Source organism: Brassica napus, chromosome A8 (genome assembly GCF_020379485.1).
Source record: "Brassica napus cultivar Da-Ae chromosome A8, Da-Ae, whole genome shotgun sequence".
Lineage (NCBI taxonomy): Eukaryota > Viridiplantae > Streptophyta > Magnoliopsida > Brassicales > Brassicaceae > Brassica > Brassica napus.
The window spans coordinates 2,119,207-2,136,344 of NC_063441.1; the positions used below are offsets into that span (position 1 = coordinate 2,119,207).

General features: G+C 34.6%; 3 protein-coding genes across 3 annotated transcripts; 1 reads left to right on the forward strand and 2 right to left on the reverse strand.

The window, feature by feature from the left end:
- Nucleotides 1-700: 700 nt before the first annotated feature.
- Nucleotides 701-3,950, reverse strand: LOC106380329 (pollen receptor-like kinase 5). The gene is made up of 3 exons (XM_013820097.3): nucleotides 3,080-3,950; nucleotides 2,340-2,981; nucleotides 701-2,225 (listed from the first exon to the last, which is right to left on the reverse strand). Exons 1-3 carry the CDS (start codon nucleotides 3,786-3,788, stop codon nucleotides 1,591-1,593), a joined length of 1,986 nt encoding a protein of 661 aa, XP_013675551.1. The 5' UTR covers nucleotides 3,789-3,950; the 3' UTR covers nucleotides 701-1,590.
- A 7,655-nt stretch (nucleotides 3,951-11,605) lies between these two features.
- Nucleotides 11,606-12,277, forward strand: LOC106443892 (ubiquitin-conjugating enzyme E2 20). The gene is given in 4 exon segments (XM_013885441.2): nucleotides 11,606-11,848; nucleotides 11,937-12,000; nucleotides 12,085-12,144; nucleotides 12,246-12,277. Coding segments are annotated over 4 exon segments (399 nt in total).
- A 180-nt stretch (nucleotides 12,278-12,457) lies between these two features.
- Nucleotides 12,458-15,910, reverse strand: LOC106439029 (hexokinase-3). The gene is made up of 9 exons (XM_013880368.3): nucleotides 15,380-15,910; nucleotides 14,475-14,625; nucleotides 14,181-14,360; nucleotides 13,898-13,972; nucleotides 13,642-13,797; nucleotides 13,456-13,554; nucleotides 13,249-13,376; nucleotides 13,076-13,154; nucleotides 12,458-13,000 (listed from the first exon to the last, which is right to left on the reverse strand). Exons 1-9 carry the CDS (start codon nucleotides 15,649-15,651, stop codon nucleotides 12,641-12,643), a joined length of 1,500 nt encoding a protein of 499 aa, XP_013735822.1. The 5' UTR covers nucleotides 15,652-15,910; the 3' UTR covers nucleotides 12,458-12,640.
- Between the last annotated feature and the right edge of the window lie 1,228 nt (nucleotides 15,911-17,138).

Below are 17,138 nucleotides of genomic sequence, written 5' to 3' on the forward strand. Positions count from 1 at the left end.
AAAAACAGTTTAAAAAAGTATTTTTAAATTATAAAAAAAAAATTTCAAAAAAAAAATTTAAAAAAAATTTCAAAAAAAAATTATAAAAATTTCGAATCTGAAAACATATAATCTGAAATTATAAAAGAAATTTCTTTTTTTCATTTTTTTTTATTTTTATTTTATTTATTTTGTTTGTTTATTTAATTTAAAATCAAAAGTATTAGGGATATTTTACCCTTTAATGAATGTCATTTTTGTGACTTTCTCCTTCTAGTGTCATTTTTGAGACATAAACTTCAAAAGATGCTATTATTGACAATTGCCCTAATAAAATTATATATAATATCTAATTTTTAATATTACTGAAAAATTTCTAGCACTATAAAGATAGTTTTATCTTTTAATATGACTTTTTAAAAAGAATTATATATATTTTTTAAATAATGTAATTTTAGAAAATATAATATAATATAACTAAACATATGTTTTATTGAATCATTTAATTTCTAGTTAATATAATATATATATATATATTGTGTCCCATATTAAATTAGTTTCTAGATCGGCCTCTGGTTGCACTGAGTTCTTTCAAAGCGATGAAATATAAATGCTTGGTGTCTGGATCCTCTACCGCTCCTGACATATTCGCGTGTATAACAGCTTGATTCATGTGTTATGTATGTTTGGAAAATCTAAAGATGCTTTGGTCGTATGGAATTAAATGGAAGTAGCTGGCAATGAACCTGATAATTCGATGTATCATATACTGATCCAAGGATCTTGTAAATCTTATCAGATGGATCAAGGATGATGCAGTGAGGATTTAACGGGGTTTTCCTTGATACTATTGTGTATAATTCTCTTTTAGATGGAACCCTCAGGCCTCAGGGAGGGGCCAGCTGCCCCTACTAAAATCTTTAAGTTGCCCCACTCGTTAATTGGTGGAGCAAATGGAAACTAGAGCTTTCTCTATGAACTTGGTTACTATTAGTTCTCTCTTGATCGGATTCCACAAACGAGGGAGGTGGGATTGGAAGGATGAAACACATGCGTGAAGGAAAATTGGTGCCTAATGTTTTGATGGAATGCTGGAGTGGTAGCTTCCCTAAAAAAAACGCAGAGCAAAGATAAAGATTACACCCTAATATTTTTTACAAGTAAAGGAAGCTTCCTAGATATCATGAGCATGGTGGATTCAAAAGAAGAAGAAGCTAGGGCTTATGAAGAAGATATACTGGTGAGGATGATTGTGTTCCATTTATTACTCAATATTATGTAATTGTAATTGATGTAGTTTAGGAAGTGAGATACTCTTTACAATGTAATCACTATTGTTAGTAAGATCATCAGAAAATACACAATCGAAACGTATACCACATTTTCAGGACCTCTAACTTCTCATATATTTTTTTCTTAACCATCTGCACTAACCATAAAGGAAGAAAAGCCCATCATCACATGTTTTTCAATCTTCTCCCCGGTCAAGCTAGGACCGCAGGAATATTCACGCTCTTGTTATGCATTTTAAAGCCCTAAAACTCATCCGTTCATCTAAAAACCAAAGTCATCACCATCCAACATTATCGAACTATGATTCATACTTAAAACTTAGACCTCGTAGCCGGACTTTCGATGATCCATGGAACCAAACTCATCATGAGGTTCACCTTCTCTCAACATCTCAATCATTTCCACAGCCTCTCTCATCTCCATCCTTCTCTCTTCTTCTTCTTCACAACATCTCAACCCTATTTTCAACAAACTAATCATTTCCGCTTTACAATTCTTCTTCCCTTTCATTTCCTTGTCAAACACGTCACCTGTTTTTTTCTCTTTAACCATGTCATTAACCCATGTCACAAGACTCATGCCCGGGTCATAACCTTGCGTTAAATAATTCTCAGGGAATCTCCCTGTCAAAAGCTCCAATATCAACACACCGAGACACCAAACATCTGTCTTTTTTGTTATGGCTTGTCCTTTCTCTGGTCTATACTCTGGTGATTTGTAGGCAGTCATGAAGTTATGTGCATGGTCTGAACTCATCACCGGTCTTAGAGCGTAATCTGTTAACAATGGCTCGAGTGATTCGTCTAAAACCACATTCGATGACTTTATATGACCATGAGGGATAGTTAATGTTGGTAGCTCCTTGAACAAGTAAGATAAACCATTTGCCAATCCTTTTATGATCTTTAAACGTGTTAACCAATCCAATCCAGGTTGATCCGGGGAATGATTTGCTGAAAACATAGAACATAAAACTCAAATTTTTAGTAATCCCCGGTAAAAGACCAAACTGCCAGTTGGTTTTAAGATGAAATCCGTTAAATGTATAATATAATGTTAAAATATACCATGAAGATGGCTTGCCAAGCTACTATTAGCCATTAACTGAGTGACTAAGAGCTTTTCTTCTCGCCGGTAATAGTAAGCGACTAGAGGCAATAGATTCGGATGGTTTAATCTCCCTAACCTTCTCATATGCTCATGAAACTCATCTCTTCCAACATTGTTCATATGTTTATACCTCTTCACAACCAATGTTTGTCCGCTGGATATCGCTGCTTTGTATGAAGCACCAAATGTTCCACAACCAAGAACTTCAGCTGAAGCTCTAAGAAGATCTTGAAGACCAAATCTTTTAACGTCGTCCCTCACAAATAGAAGCCTGCCTGCTGGATCAGGCATGGATCCTCTCCTTGCGTGGTTGACAACGGATTCTGCTGGTTTATTGATCTTATCAATCTCGGGCTCATGATAAGTGTAGCTTTCTACCCTCTCTTTACCAGCTGAAGGATAATCTGACAGGCAGTTTCGTCTTCTTGATTGGATGAAACAGATCACAAGCGCGATGATCACTAGTATTATTCCAATAGATATCAAAACGATTGCTATAGTGTTAAAAGATTCGCTCTTCTTCCCCTGGGGAGGACTAGGATGAGATCTTGGATCAATAGAACATGGATTTAAGGGAGGACCACACAAGTCTTTGTTACCTACAATTTACAAAACATAAGACATTCAATTCATTTTATAAATTGAAAAATATATTTTATCCTATCATGTTAATCTATACATACCAATGAAAATGTACCTGCAAAAGAGCCAGGATCCATGTTTTGAAGGCTTTCAGGGATGGGTCCATCTAGATCATTGTTTTCAAAGCTAGCTAACTTAAGATCCTCTTGTTTAAAATATGGTATATGCCCTTGAAACTGATTACCATTTAGCCTCACCTCTATAAGCCTTGGCAAAGAAGTTATAGAAGCAGGGATTGTCCCACGAAACGCGTTATTCGCCAAGAAAATCTTCTTCAAATGGGGCATATCTTGAAATGCATCTGCTGGTATCTCCCCCGAAAACCGGTTATTAGACAAATACAAAGATCTCATAGAAGTAAGCCTGTTAACCTGAGGCATTGGGCCAATGAAATCATTGTTCATGAAGCTTATGGTTCGTAGATTCTTCATAGGAACCAATGGTTCTACGTCTAACTTCCCGGTTAAGCTCATTCCCTCAAGTTGTAACCCGTATACGAAATTGGTACATAGAACACCGAACCAATTCGCGTCATTTCCTCGACATGGTGATGTAAATGGATCCCAGCTATTAAACCCCGAACCATTTGCTAATGTATCTTTGAATCTCAGGAGACAATCTGCGTCTGAATCTGGCACAACCATCTGAGACATTACTACCGGGCATAACACGGCGATAAAGATGATAAGGAGAGTGCAAGAAGGTAGAGTTTTCTTGAAGGCCGTGTTACACGCAAGTGTAACCGGGTTCTCCCAAGTTCGCATTGCGGTTACACGCACAATGGAACCAATATGATCTCAGTGAAATCTTTATTTCTTGTTCTTGTCGTGGCTTCCGTGAAAGCCAAGAAATTGCATGAATGGAACGAGGGAAGAACAAAACCTACCACGAATAAGCAGAAGTGTGTACGTAAATTGTCAAAGATGTGTTTTCCCCCTATTTTCTTCTTTCTGTTTCCTTTTTTTTTATTTGTGTCATCTTAAAATTATTATTAGGTGAGAGATATCCTTGGTTAACCATTCAATTATCTTGTTTTTAAGTTATACTAGGTGACGGGCATAACAAAATTCAAAATATAAAATAAATAGTGTATAGTTTTAAAAGTAACAGATTTTACATCATAATACCAATGTCTTTGGGAGAAAGCATCAGCCATGAAAAAAAGCTGGTACTCAATATTTGACATGGACAAGAGGGAACAAATTAACTTCAGTATCAAGAGGCAGTTATTGTGTGTATGTATAATTGCAATGTCCCAAAATAATTTGTGTGTTTAAGAAGATACTTTCATTCAAAATATGGAATAAATAGTGTATAGTTTTAGAAGTTACAGATTTTATATTATTATTAATTAGAATTGTATTGTATATGTGTTGTAATTCTTTATTTTAGGTGAATAATATTATTTTTCCATAAATAATATCGAAAAATTTATGAGACATATTAAAATAAAATATAATAAAATTCAAAATATTATCCATAAATAACATAAATTATGAAGTACAATTCTCGATAAGGAAAACAAAATCCATTAGAAACCTCCAAAAAATTAAATAAATTTTGTAATCAATTGGACAGGTTAACATTATTTGATAGATTTATTAATTTCTAAATTTTATTGAACAGGAACTAATATTAAATTGACATAGCGTTATCGAAATAGTCAGTAAACTGGATGGTAATCAAATACAATCGGTCTCCTAACTCATCACTACCCATCTGGCAAATACAAAAAATAAATAATTATAACAGTTTATATATTTTAAATTTTTTATTTGAAAAATTTGTAGGCAGTCATGAAGTTATTTATTTTTTTGATTAGATAAATGATTAATATTAATAACAATTAGAATGATCCAAAATCTAAATATATATATTAAAATAAAAGATAATTATAATGTATGTATTAATAAGTAATTATGAAATGTATATATCCGCATGTGCGGGCGAAATACATAGTATATATATTTTTTTTAATTTTAATAGTAAAATCAGTGATTGTTGTATTTTTATTCTATTAGTTTTTTTTTGTATTTGATTATATTGTATATATATTTAATCTATTTTTATTTAACAAATTTACTATAATTGTTTTCCTTAAAAATGTTTTGCTTTTGTTAAGTAATTTAGAATCATTTAAATATTATATATGATGTTTTTTATCAAAATATTATATATCATGTTTGAAATATATTATATGGTATAATTTCGGATCAATCCACATTTGTTCATCAGATAGTTTTTTAAATATAGTCACATTTTTTGAAAATTCAATGCCCACAAAACATACGAAAAGAAAGCCTTTCACAAACAAAGTCTGAGAGTTACTGTATCGTACCTACATAATAAATCAACAAAAGTGATAAGATACAACATTTGTTCAGCCAAACATTGCTTCCATAGAAAAAGTTTCATCTCATGTGTGAACTGTTCTAGAGGACCTTTCTTCAGTTCAGCCAGATCAATCAATTGTACCAAAACAAAGTTGATCAGTATTTGGGGTATTTGGGGCTCCCTCTGATATTTGGGGCTCCCTCTGATGACTAAGGCTATGGCTAAACAGGATTACCTACCTCTGCTTGAGAAGATCAGAACTCGCATATGCTCGTGGACAAGCCGGTTCCTCTCCTATGCAGGGAGATTACAACTTTTAAAATCTGTGATTATGAGTATTGTGAATTTTTGGAATGCAGTCTTCAGGCTTCCGAGTCAATGTATGAAAGATATAGCTCATCTCTGCTCAGCTTTTCTCTGGACGGGACCAGAGCTAAAGACAACTGGAGCTAAGGTTGCATGGAGAGATATTTGTAAACCGCTAAAGGAGGGAGGATTGGGGATCAGGGATTTAAAAGAAGTGAACTTGGTTTATGGCTTGAAGCTTATCTGGAGAATGTTAGTAGGAGGTTCTCTTTGGGGGAAATGGATTAAATCAAACCTGCTCAAGAAGAGGAACTTCTGGGAAGTTAATGAGAAATCTCAAGGTGGATCTTGGATGTGGAAAAAGATGCTAAAACTGAGGACGGTGGCTAGAAATTTTCATAGAAAGGCAGTGGGGAACGGAAGTAACACTTCGTTTTGGTTCGACAATTGGTCAGAGTGGGGAGTTCTGGCTGATCTTTTGGGGGACAGAGGGATTATTGATTTGGGAATTAGAAGAGAAGCAACAGTGGAGGAAGCTCTCAATAACACGAGAAGGAAACGTAGGCATCGAAGGACCATTCTAAATGATATCGAGAAGGGTTTAGAGAGTTTGCGGAATAGGCAAGGCACGGCAGTGATGGATGTTGATCTGTGGAGAAGGGAGTCTGGGTTCAAACCAAAGTTTTCTACAATGGAAACTTGGAAGCTTACCAGAGTGATCGTAGCTCAGTGTAGTTGGGCTCGGTGCGTTTGGTTTGCTCAAGCCACTCCGAAATTCTCGTTTATGACTTGGCTGGCAATCCAGAACAGACTCTCTACATTGGACCGCATCTCCAGTTGGGATCAGAGTGTCGACACAACCTGCATTTTATGCAGGAATGGACAGGAGACACGAAACCACCTATTCTTCGAGTGCTCCTTCTCATCCTCAATATGGAAGCAGCTCACTAAAGGGATTCTGAGGAATGGGTTCACTGATGATTGGGAGGCTCTAGTACGATTGTTTTCAACATCAACTATGGGCAAGCAACAACTCTTCTGTCTCAAGTATGCGTTTCAAGCTGTCCTTTATGCGGTGTGGAGAGAGCGAAACAACCGTAGGCATGGTGAGCAAGCCATTCCCCTGCAAATTCTGATCAAACTTACTGATAAAGCTATCAGGAACAAGCTGAGTATACTGCAGTCCAAAGGTGTGGAGGGCTATCAAGGCATTTTGCAATTCTGGTTTGCTTCGAGATTGTAAATAGTCTTTGGTTAGTAGAGAGGAGTAGAAATTTTGGAGTAGGAATTATGGAGTAGCATTTTTTGGGATAGCTTGAGGTAGAAGTAGGCTATATTAATTTCCAAATAAGACACACTTGTTGTACAAAGGTTTTTTGATGAATATAATTTAGCATTCATTCAAAAAAAAAAAAAAGAGGAGTAATGAAGATAAACACAGTCAAGCTTGTTTGTCTATGAAGCTGGCAATAGTTTTAATTACAAACCATTTTTACTGCAGTGCTTCCAGTTTTTAAAAATTCTGAACCTTCATAAGCGTTAAATAGTCATAAGCGTTAATAAACTGCATTTTTAACCAAAAGAAGCATTTTACAACAGTTACAACAAAGATACAGGAAAGCCAGTAGAGAGATGGATACAGTGTAAGTCCATTGTTGCCTTCACCAAAGCAAGATTGAAAAAATAGGGCTTCGGGAGAGAGATGATACCTTTTTAACCTTTTCCTTGGCATACCTGCAACAAAAAGTCCAGCATAACCGAGAAGCAGCTGAAAAAACATTCCAAAACATATGAAAACACACATAATACAACAGTTTAGACCAACAAATATAATACAACTTTATGAAACATAGTACATAATAAAAATGAATTTAGTCATTTGCTTCTAATAATAGTATGTGTTAAGATCGGTAATATTCGAGCCTAGAGACACTAATTTGATGGATTGATCTGTATATTTCCTTCCAGCAATTGGCTGCCCTGGTCTTGTCTAAATTTTTTATAAACAATATAATAGTCTTTTACATACAATTATTTTGTAACATGTTGTATTAATGGTTTTCTTTTATTATTTATTTTAAAATATTTTGATACAATAATTTGGATTCATAATTTAGCTGTTAATATAAATTTCAAAGAAATTCATAAACAAAATCATATTTATGTGACACTTTATGAAGGAAATAGTTTCCAAATATATGAATATATCGATTTTATTTCAAAATATTTTGATACAATAATTTGGACTCAAAATTTAGCTGTTAATATAAATATCAAAGAAATTCATAGATAAAATCATATTTATGTGACACTTTATTAAGGAAATAGTTTCCAAATATATGAATATATTGATTTTATTTCAATTCCTGCATTATCGATTTTGAATTTTTGTAAAGTAAGTTAAAATTAAATATATATACTTGTATAATATATTAACTTCTTGCAGAATAATACTTTCAAACATTTTAGATAAAAGTACCTTGAAACCTTTTTGTAAGCGATACCTTTGGCTACAGTAAAAAGAATCTACATCTTCCCAACAAATTAAATTTTCTTCTTATTTATTTTTTGGCAAGGATCTAACGTAATAGGTAAGCTTTTCTGTAAACCCTGAAGTTTCATTACTATAATACTGATTTCCACCACTTGTGAAGAACACTCATCTTCACCCCAATTTGAGAACATTCCCCTCAATAGTTTAGCATTCATCAAAATTATCACCAAAATATATCAACTTATATACATATGTTCCTGCCTGGTCATAGCTACACACATCCGATCAACTAATAAAGATCTATAGTACTATCAACAACCAAGACAGCTTTGTTTCGCTTACAACCCAACAAAAACCCATAAGATTGGACTTTAACTGCAATCGCATGTTTCATTTTAACCACCACCGAACCAGTTATTGTGCCCCTCTTTATCAGATAGTAGTCTGAAATATAAAAAATTGACCTGCCATGGTTTCAGTTACCACACTCCATCCAATGCTAGCCTCACTCGGATCATAGACACGCTCGCATCTCTGTCTTGAACAAACTACAGTTCACATCTCTTGTTGTTCAGTCATCACTGCGCATTAAAGAGTTATTATCATTCTTGTAACTATTGTTCTGGAAATATAAAGGCTTGGAAAAAATGTGAACTGTAGTTCAAAAGACTCACAATTACTCACACACACATAAACTATTATACAACATCTGAACTAAAACCATAGAGAACAGAACATAAAAAGTTTGAATTTTTAAGAAAACAGAGTAATGATGCCATTACCTCTTGCATTTCCTTGAGGATGACATCACGCTCTCGGTTAATCCTCTACTCCTCGAATTTAGAATTCTGCAAGATATTATAAACTATTCTCATCTTTTTGAATTCCCAAACTATACTCATCTTTTTGCCACATATGTATATGTTCTTATCATCTTCCGACCTCGCTACAACTAAATCTGCATTAAAAAAAACTGAACTGCAACACATCAAAGAAAAAGAAGAAAGAAACTGAATTTTCTAAATATGATCATTTCATTTGAAAGCTACTGACTAATCACATTCCCAAATAAGATCCTTAAAGGCGCACACCAGTTTAAACAATAAACTCAATTCAAACAACAGATCACATAATATCTTGATACATTCTAAAAAATCAAAGCTCAATAATTGCATAACCTGAGATCAAAAGTGAGAATAGCAAATCACTACGTGAAAGGCATTACTTCTTTAGTCTCACACCTATCACGAAACCCAGAAAAAAATGTGACTAATCGGACAGTTCTTACTCGTATGATTCCATTTTATGGAGTTGACAACAGAACCGAGTGTGGGAGTATGGTAGATCCGGGAACCACCGGATACAGCCTCCATTAGAGCTTTCAGTAGACATGAACCCTAGAAACTAAAGGTCACAAAAGCTCATAAACAAAGCAAATGAAAAGAACGAATTGTGAAGATGATATTCAAGGGATGAAGCTTACCTTTTTATATAAGAGAGATAAATAACACTGAATGTGAAATCATGACTGATGTGAATTGATGGAGTTAAGAAGTTATGAATCAAGACATCGTTTCGGAGGATATGAGCCAAATACGAATCGACGGAATCGGAGCTTAACTCATAGACTATTCATGACGGTACATCTCCTGAATCTCAATAATGGTTTTACAAAACAGAAACCTAATAAATGAATACGACAAAGCCCTTAAAATGTAAGAACAAATGAAACAAAACACAGAGTTTAAAAGAGGGATGCATGTTGAATGAATTGATGACGTGGAATCACCAAGAGAGAGACAAAGTCTACTTTATATAATAAGATGGCCTGTGAAGTGCGTAAAATTGTTAGGATCTGAATGAACTGTTCGAGGGTGAAACACTTTATACGTTCTATTTTTGAAGCACCGATGTTCAGATTTATATATATTTACTTTGTGAAAATTAAGGAGTAGGTAAATTAGTATCTTAAGTTATCGTCTAAAAACTGAATAAAAAATGAGAAATTAGGGACCATGTACATAGCAGAAAAAATATTGAGTCTATACCCATAACAAGTTGATGGCTATAGTATTCTCTATATATTATGTATTAATGACAAAACTATCCTGCGCGTGTGTTTTATTAGATAAATGATTTTTTTAACTCGTTTTTGTAAGAATTACAAATGAAACTGAACCGTATGCACATCATATATACTCATCTTAAGAATGAAATAATGAGGAAACATCGCTAAGAAGAAGTAGAAATGACGACGGCTCCAAGAATGGTGGTAAACGGAGCTCGAGCTCGGCGGTGGTTTTGTTCGTGTAACTAGAATGCAGCAATGATCGATACAGAAGGTTGATTATCAAACTGTTCGTCTACTTTAATTGCCAGAGAAATGAAATTTTTTGAAGAAGATAAACAGTTACCATTACAATATACTATTCTATTTTAGTAGGAATCATAGAATACAACATAATTTTTTTTTCAAAGTGTTTTTGTTAGGTTTTTTATATTAGAGAAACATTCAAGTGATTAATGATCTGGTGATTCAATTCTTATGTATTCTTACATCCATCACATTTGAAAAATTATCAGTTCAAATTAGAATGCAATATTTTGTTATGTTCTATTCTATAATAGAATAGAAAGGTAGTTTTACAACTACTTTCCCAGTTCCTCCCTCCCTCCCTCCTTCTCTCTCCCTCCCTTCCTCCCTCTCCCTCCCTCCCTCCTTCTTTTTACACGCTACTTGATTATACTATTATACTATGTCGTAATTATGTATAGTATCGTCACATAATATATGAAACTATCATGTGCGTGTGTTGGCCTTATTGTGTTTCATAGATTGCGTGTTTTTGTTTTGCTTGACTTGACTAGTGCAGCAAATGATAGGAAATTACACTATTGTTTAGTATAGGTTGTTTATTTATCTTGCATGTCCACCACTTTTGTTTTTTTCCATACATTACTTTGCTTATAGTACTATACTATATCATAATCATGTATAGTACAACTACGAAATAGATCAAACTCAACCTCGCAACGATTTAACTTTTCTGTGTGACGATACTATATGGTATGTAGTATAGTATGACAAATTTGGTTTTGGAGTGTCAACATCACGCGCACGCGCTTAAAAGGAGATTTTAGTCATATTTGTGTGCAAATTTTCTCATCTCCCAAGAAAAACAGAAAAACTGTAGCATGGCTATATTCTTAATTTCCCTCTGTTATGAATATAGAGCAAATTGTCCCTAAAAAAATTGTATCCGACATTTCTCAGTAATTCAAAAGAAGTCTGGAAAAAAAACTTGTTCTGGCAATATATATATGAGAAAACTTCATAAAAGACACATACAACCATCATCAAAGAATCTAAATTTTATAGTTTGTCAACTTCAACTATTTTGATTCATGATCTGTACATAAACATTCTTTCTCTTCTCTTGATGATCAATGAATTATTAAATGGGCCTTAACAACCCGGGAGCATCGGCTTTCCCTGAGGAAGACAACATCTTCTGTTGGAAAGGGGCAATAAAAGGAAGCAAAGAGACTGTGTCTGAAGGAACTGAGTACAGACTCTCACTCTCTTTCTCCAGTGACTATCCTTTCAAGCCTCCAAAGATCAAGTTCCAGACTACTTGCTTCCATCCCAATGTTGATGTCTATGGCAATATCTGCTTGGACATTCTTCAGGTTAGATATATATAAATATAACTTCCACTTGTGTCTTTTGTGCTAGAAAAAAAATCAGTTTTCACATTTTGTTGTCTTTGTGGGAAAGGATAAATGGTCATCTGCTTATGATGTGAGGACAATACTACTATCAATCCAGAGTCTTCTGGGAGGTAGTTTACCTTTGATTTCTTTGCTTGTAAGCTCTTTGGTTAGTTAATCTAATACCTAAGTGTATGTGTGTGTGTGATGCTCAGAACCGAACATCAGCTCACCATTGAACACTCAAGCAGCTCAGCTCTGGAGCAACCAAGAAGGTAATGTAAAAAAAAAAAAGAAAATGCAGGTTTCACATTCCATCTTCTAAGTTTCTCCTCCATTATGTATTTCTTAAGGTCTCTTTTGTTTCCCTGTACAGAGTATAGGAAGATGCCTCCCACCAGTGCATGATTCAATCAACAGAAGAAGCACATTGATTTGTTTTTTACTATTTGTTTTTCTGTAACAATTATCGTTCAGTTTTATTTTTGAGCCAAATAGTGACATAAAATAATGTGAACGAGTGAGTTTTGATTTGAGTATTTGTTCCCAGCCCACCAAATGATGAAGCTTTTTCTGATTCCAGTTTCCTTCACTTGAAATAAGATCACATTACTTTTAATGTGGATGAGTAGGTTCTTCCTAAACATTTACACGGAAGCTTATACATATGCGTCTATTTAACAATGATAAAATAACAACAAACAAATATTGAATAAATGTGTATATACACAGACTCACCAACATAAACCAATTATATAATAAAAACATTAATCATGACTGTAAAGAGGAGGCAACGAGAAGAGCAGAGCCAATGCTAGAACCATCTTCCATGGCTTTAACGACGACGTATTGACTCACTTCTTCTCCTAGAATCTCAACCAAAGCTTCCTCCATGTATTCTCTAAACATGGTGTACTTCATGTACAAACCTCCTTCCACTCCAACAACTGTTCTTCTCTGCATCTGCATTTCGCCTCTGCTCCTCCCGCTCGTGATTCCTCCTCCACCATCTCGACCTATCTTCTTCAAGATCCCCGCTATTCCCGCTGCTGCTAGCCTCCCTGCTCTTCGTGTCACCACGTCGCATATTTTCACCATCAGCTTTCTCACCTTCAATGGTACATCTGATACCTATGGAAGGTTAAGCTTCTTTAAGTTCCATATAACATTTGTTTTTAACATAATAGATGAGCTTTTTTAACTTACCCCTAAGTCTTTCAAGATTCTTGCTACTTCTTGTAACTCAGGTGTGTCGTCTTCATGCATAGCTGAGACTGAGTTTGTTCTGAGAGATTGAAGTATACAATGTTAGTTGTTCCGATAACGTGAGAATCAAGCATCTAATTAGAGCATTAAGAACCAGCAGATATGTAATGTACCTCAGAACGTAAGGCTGAGAAAACACAGACGAGGAAGGTCCAAAGATATCAGATTCTTGTGACATGCGAAGAATCACTCTACGAACAATGTCACCTAGATACAGTCCTGCTATCATCTTCTCAAATCCCTACATATATATAAAAGAATCACTGCTTGTTCTTCACCTGAAGATAAATAATTTATGGATAAAGCAAAGATGACTCTACCATATCGTTTGGATTAGAACTCTCTGCATCCAAGTCAATGTCATATGCAGTTCTAGGCAGATGTGAGGACCAAAAATTTCCCCACTCCATATTGACCACCTGAAACATATAAGAAAACATTTCTTCATCTGAGGAATCTTAAGCGTGATAGCTTTTTTTTTTTTTTTTCTAATAGACTATTAGTACCATGCTTCCAGAAGTTGTAAGCAGACCCTGACACTTGATTATGGCGTCGGTTCGCTCCAAGTAACACGCGTTACTACCTGTTCCGAATACAACCGCAACAACCGTGTCTGGATCATGATAGTATCCAAGTGACAGTGCTCCAACAGTATCATTTACCTAGCTCAAAAAAAAAAGGAAAACTGAATTTAGAACAACAAATCATCATTTTTCTAATAGTTAGCTAAGGCATCACAATTTTTCTAAAAGGGGAACTTACAAGAGCTGCAACGTGGATATCAAGGCCTCTTCTGTTTAGAGCTCCTTGTAGACATTCAGCTATGTCTTTCCCAACCTAAAATAAATTAAAATTTGCATGTTAACATGACAAAATAACTTTTAATGAGCATATAACAAGAGATGGATTACATTGTCACAAAATCATAAGATAGCTAACGTTTACTACTAATCCAATCAAAAGACTCGCTGCTTCATCTGAAAACCAAGCCACAGTAGAAGAGAATCTAAAAAGTAATGTTAAGTATACCATCTTAATTACTAACCATTTCACTAATCTCAAAACCTTTGGTCCATTTGATTAGAACTCCGGAAGATATACAAGTGTGCTTGACAGGGAACGAAAACGTAAATGCGAGTTCCCTTTTAACACCTTGCGAATTAGATTCGTTTCCTTCTTTTTGGATAAACCTTTCCAATGAAAAGGCTAGAAAGTTGAAAAGAACCTGCAATCATTTGAACAAGGAATATAACGGATACTAACATTAAGCAACTTACATTAATATAATAGCAAACAAGGGACTGGTGAGAAATAAAAAGAGAGTGTGAAGAGTCACCACCTCGCTGGTGCTATTCATCAAATGGGAAGGTATAGGGTGTCGTTCAACATCTTGAACATCTAGGTATGACCTCTCACCACCCAGATGAACCCTTAAGATCCTAAAGTAAGTGCCTCCAAGGTGTAGTGCATAATAAGTTCCTTTCTCCGTCCTGGAAGTATAAAAAGTCAGTCAGTGCAACACTTAAAAAGAGAATCCAATGGCTAGAAAATATATGAGGAAACAAGTGCATTGTCCTTGAACAGTCGCAATCGAGTGGATAGGAACAAGATACCAAAGTAAAGGTCAGCGAGATAAGAGAGCGATAAAAAAAAAGAAGAACACCTACAAGCTTTTACACTATATATGTAAACGTCACATAAAGTTTAAAAAAAAAAAAAGAAGGAACAGAATCTGTGCCTGTGAGAAATGGTACCCACTGACACTTCTTTAGCTCCAACTAAAGCTCAAAGACTAGGACTCGTTTACTCCCATTTTAGAGCAAGACATTGTAACTCTATGAATCACGCAGCAACAAAGTATTCCACTATACAAAAATAAAAATAAAAATAAAAATAGCAAAATCAAGGGACATGGACAAGATAACAACCAAAAGAATGATCTCTTTTTTTTAATACCAAAAGTTTCAAATCCGAAACCACAACATATAATATTAGTTTTGTCTCAGTGGTCGTCATTCATTCGGACTGCTAAAGATTATCTTCACACATTACTCTATCAATCTATGGGTAAGCATTTTTTTTTTGCATGTCAGGAGGTTCGAGGCTGAATCCCGTAATTCCCCGACCCGAAACCACCACATTTAATATTAGTTTCGGTCCTATTGGTCATTTATTCGAACTAGGGAGTTGAGGTAAAGATTATCTTCACACATTACTCTTATCAATAAAAGAAGGAAAGCTAACCCATTAGGCAAATCATGAACATAAGTGAGAAGCATTTTAAGCTTGGAGCCACCTTCAGAAGCCAAACCAGCGTGCATCTCCACCGCCATAGCGTCCACCACATGCCTCAACCTCCCCACAGGAGCATCACAGCCTTCCTCAAACTCCTTCACAATCTCAACCACAGTCCTCCATTTCCTTCTGCTCTTCACTCTCCTCCTCACCATCACCGCCGCCACTGAACAAGCCGCCACAACCGCAGCCGAGGCGAACGCAACCGCCACCTTCCCCATAGAACAAGAACCTAACCAAATACACAGTTCCTACTCCGAGAAAGAGTTGAGTCGATTAGATAACCAAGAACGAATCCATTTCACCATCATCAACCTTCTCTTTCCACTTGTATTTCTTAGCTCTGTTTCTTATCTACTCCTTTAAACTAACTGGTGGTCGCAGTCCAAACAATTCAAACTCGAGTTTCTTGCCGGCGGGTGATACTGACGACAAAGAGAGAGAGAGAGAGAGAGAGACTGAGACAAAAGTGGAAGGAGAGAGAGAAGGGGTTGGAAGCGAAGTGGTGAATATATATTTATTTATTTATATATTCGTGTAATTACATTATACCCTCTCGTCTTTTTGGATGTCGACGGTTTCGTTTTCTAAATATGTTTTTTTCTCAATTTGATAAAAAAAAAAAAACAATTTCTCAATTAATTTTTCATTTTTGTCGCCAAAAAATCCATTTAAATTACATACTCAGTTAGAAACATTTGTCAAAAAACATATTATATAAAATTGAGGACGGTGTTCAAAAAAAAATTAAAAAAAATTGAGGACAAGAAATCTGTCATTTGCTATAATAAATAAGAAAAAAATTATATTGACGAGAAAATATATCTTATAAATCATTATTTAGTTTTTTATAAAATGACAATAAAAACCATTATTAGCACGAAAAAAATGAGGTGAACTAAAGTAAAAGAAATTAGATTTTAAGCTTTTTCCTAAACTTTATATAGTTAGTTATGTCTGTAATTTAGTTAACTTACACTTCAACCTAGTTATCGTTCAATGACAAAAAGGTAATTTCACGTTTTATTATTTTTTTTTGACAGCAAAAAAAAATAAAAATAAAAATAAAAAAAATAAAACGTGAAATTACCTTTTTGTCATTGAACGATAACTAGGTTGAAGTGTAAGTTAACTAAATTACAGACATAACTAACTATTATTTTTAAAAATATATAAGGGCTTTCTTGATTATTTTCGTTGTGGTAAGTGAATAAACGTACGACCGTTAAGAAGGAAAAAAACATGTTTAATAGTAATAATAACACAAAACATCTTTATTACCCTTGTACCCACATTTCTACGATATAATTACCGTCGTGCCCAGTTTCCTCTCTTTCGTTCTTTCTTTAATCGCACTTTAAGATACCAAACGTAACTACTTGCATTTAAATTCCCTATCATTTGAATCATTTTTAAACAAAATAAAGTGAAAAGAGTAATGCCCGTTTGACCTTTGACCGGTCGATTTAATATGACTCTCATTTGAATATTATTTCAACGGCGTGCTCTTTTCTTGCTGCCGTTGGGAATCTCTCATGATCAATTATTATTATAATTCGAAAAAACTCTAACCATCAAATAAATTACTCCCTCCGTTCCTAAAATATGTATGTTCTGGAAAAAAAATTTGTTTTAAAAAGATACTCCCTCCGTTTCATATTGTAAGTAGTTTTAGGTAAACTTTTTTGTTTCAAAATGTAAGTAGTTT

What these genes read in the sequence shown, in the direction of transcription:
- LOC106380329 (XM_013820097.3), bottom strand. Translation starts at nt 3,788, where the DNA reads ATGCGAACTTGGGAGAACCCGGTTACACTTGCGTGTAACACGGCCTTC. An exon ending in GGATCCTGGCTCTTTTGCAG is followed by an intron (nt 2,982 to 3,079) that starts GTACATTTTCAT and finishes TGTAAATTGTAG; the next exon opens with GTAACAAAGACTTGTGTGGT. An exon ending in CTTGGCAAGCCATCTTCATG is followed by an intron (nt 2,226 to 2,339) that starts GTATATTTTAAC and finishes CTATGTTTTCAG; the next exon opens with CAAATCATTCCCCGGATCAA.
- LOC106439029 (XM_013880368.3), bottom strand. Translation starts at nt 15,651, where the DNA reads ATGGGGAAGGTGGCGGTTGCGTTCGCCTCGGCTGCGGTTGTGGCGGCT. An exon ending in GTTCATGATTTGCCTAATGG is followed by an intron (nt 14,626 to 15,379) that starts GTTAGCTTTCCT and finishes TTATACTTCCAG; the next exon opens with GACGGAGAAAGGAACTTATT. An exon ending in TCTCAGCCTTACGTTCTGAG is followed by an intron (nt 13,155 to 13,248) that starts GTACATTACATA and finishes TCAATCTCTCAG; the next exon opens with AACAAACTCAGTCTCAGCTA.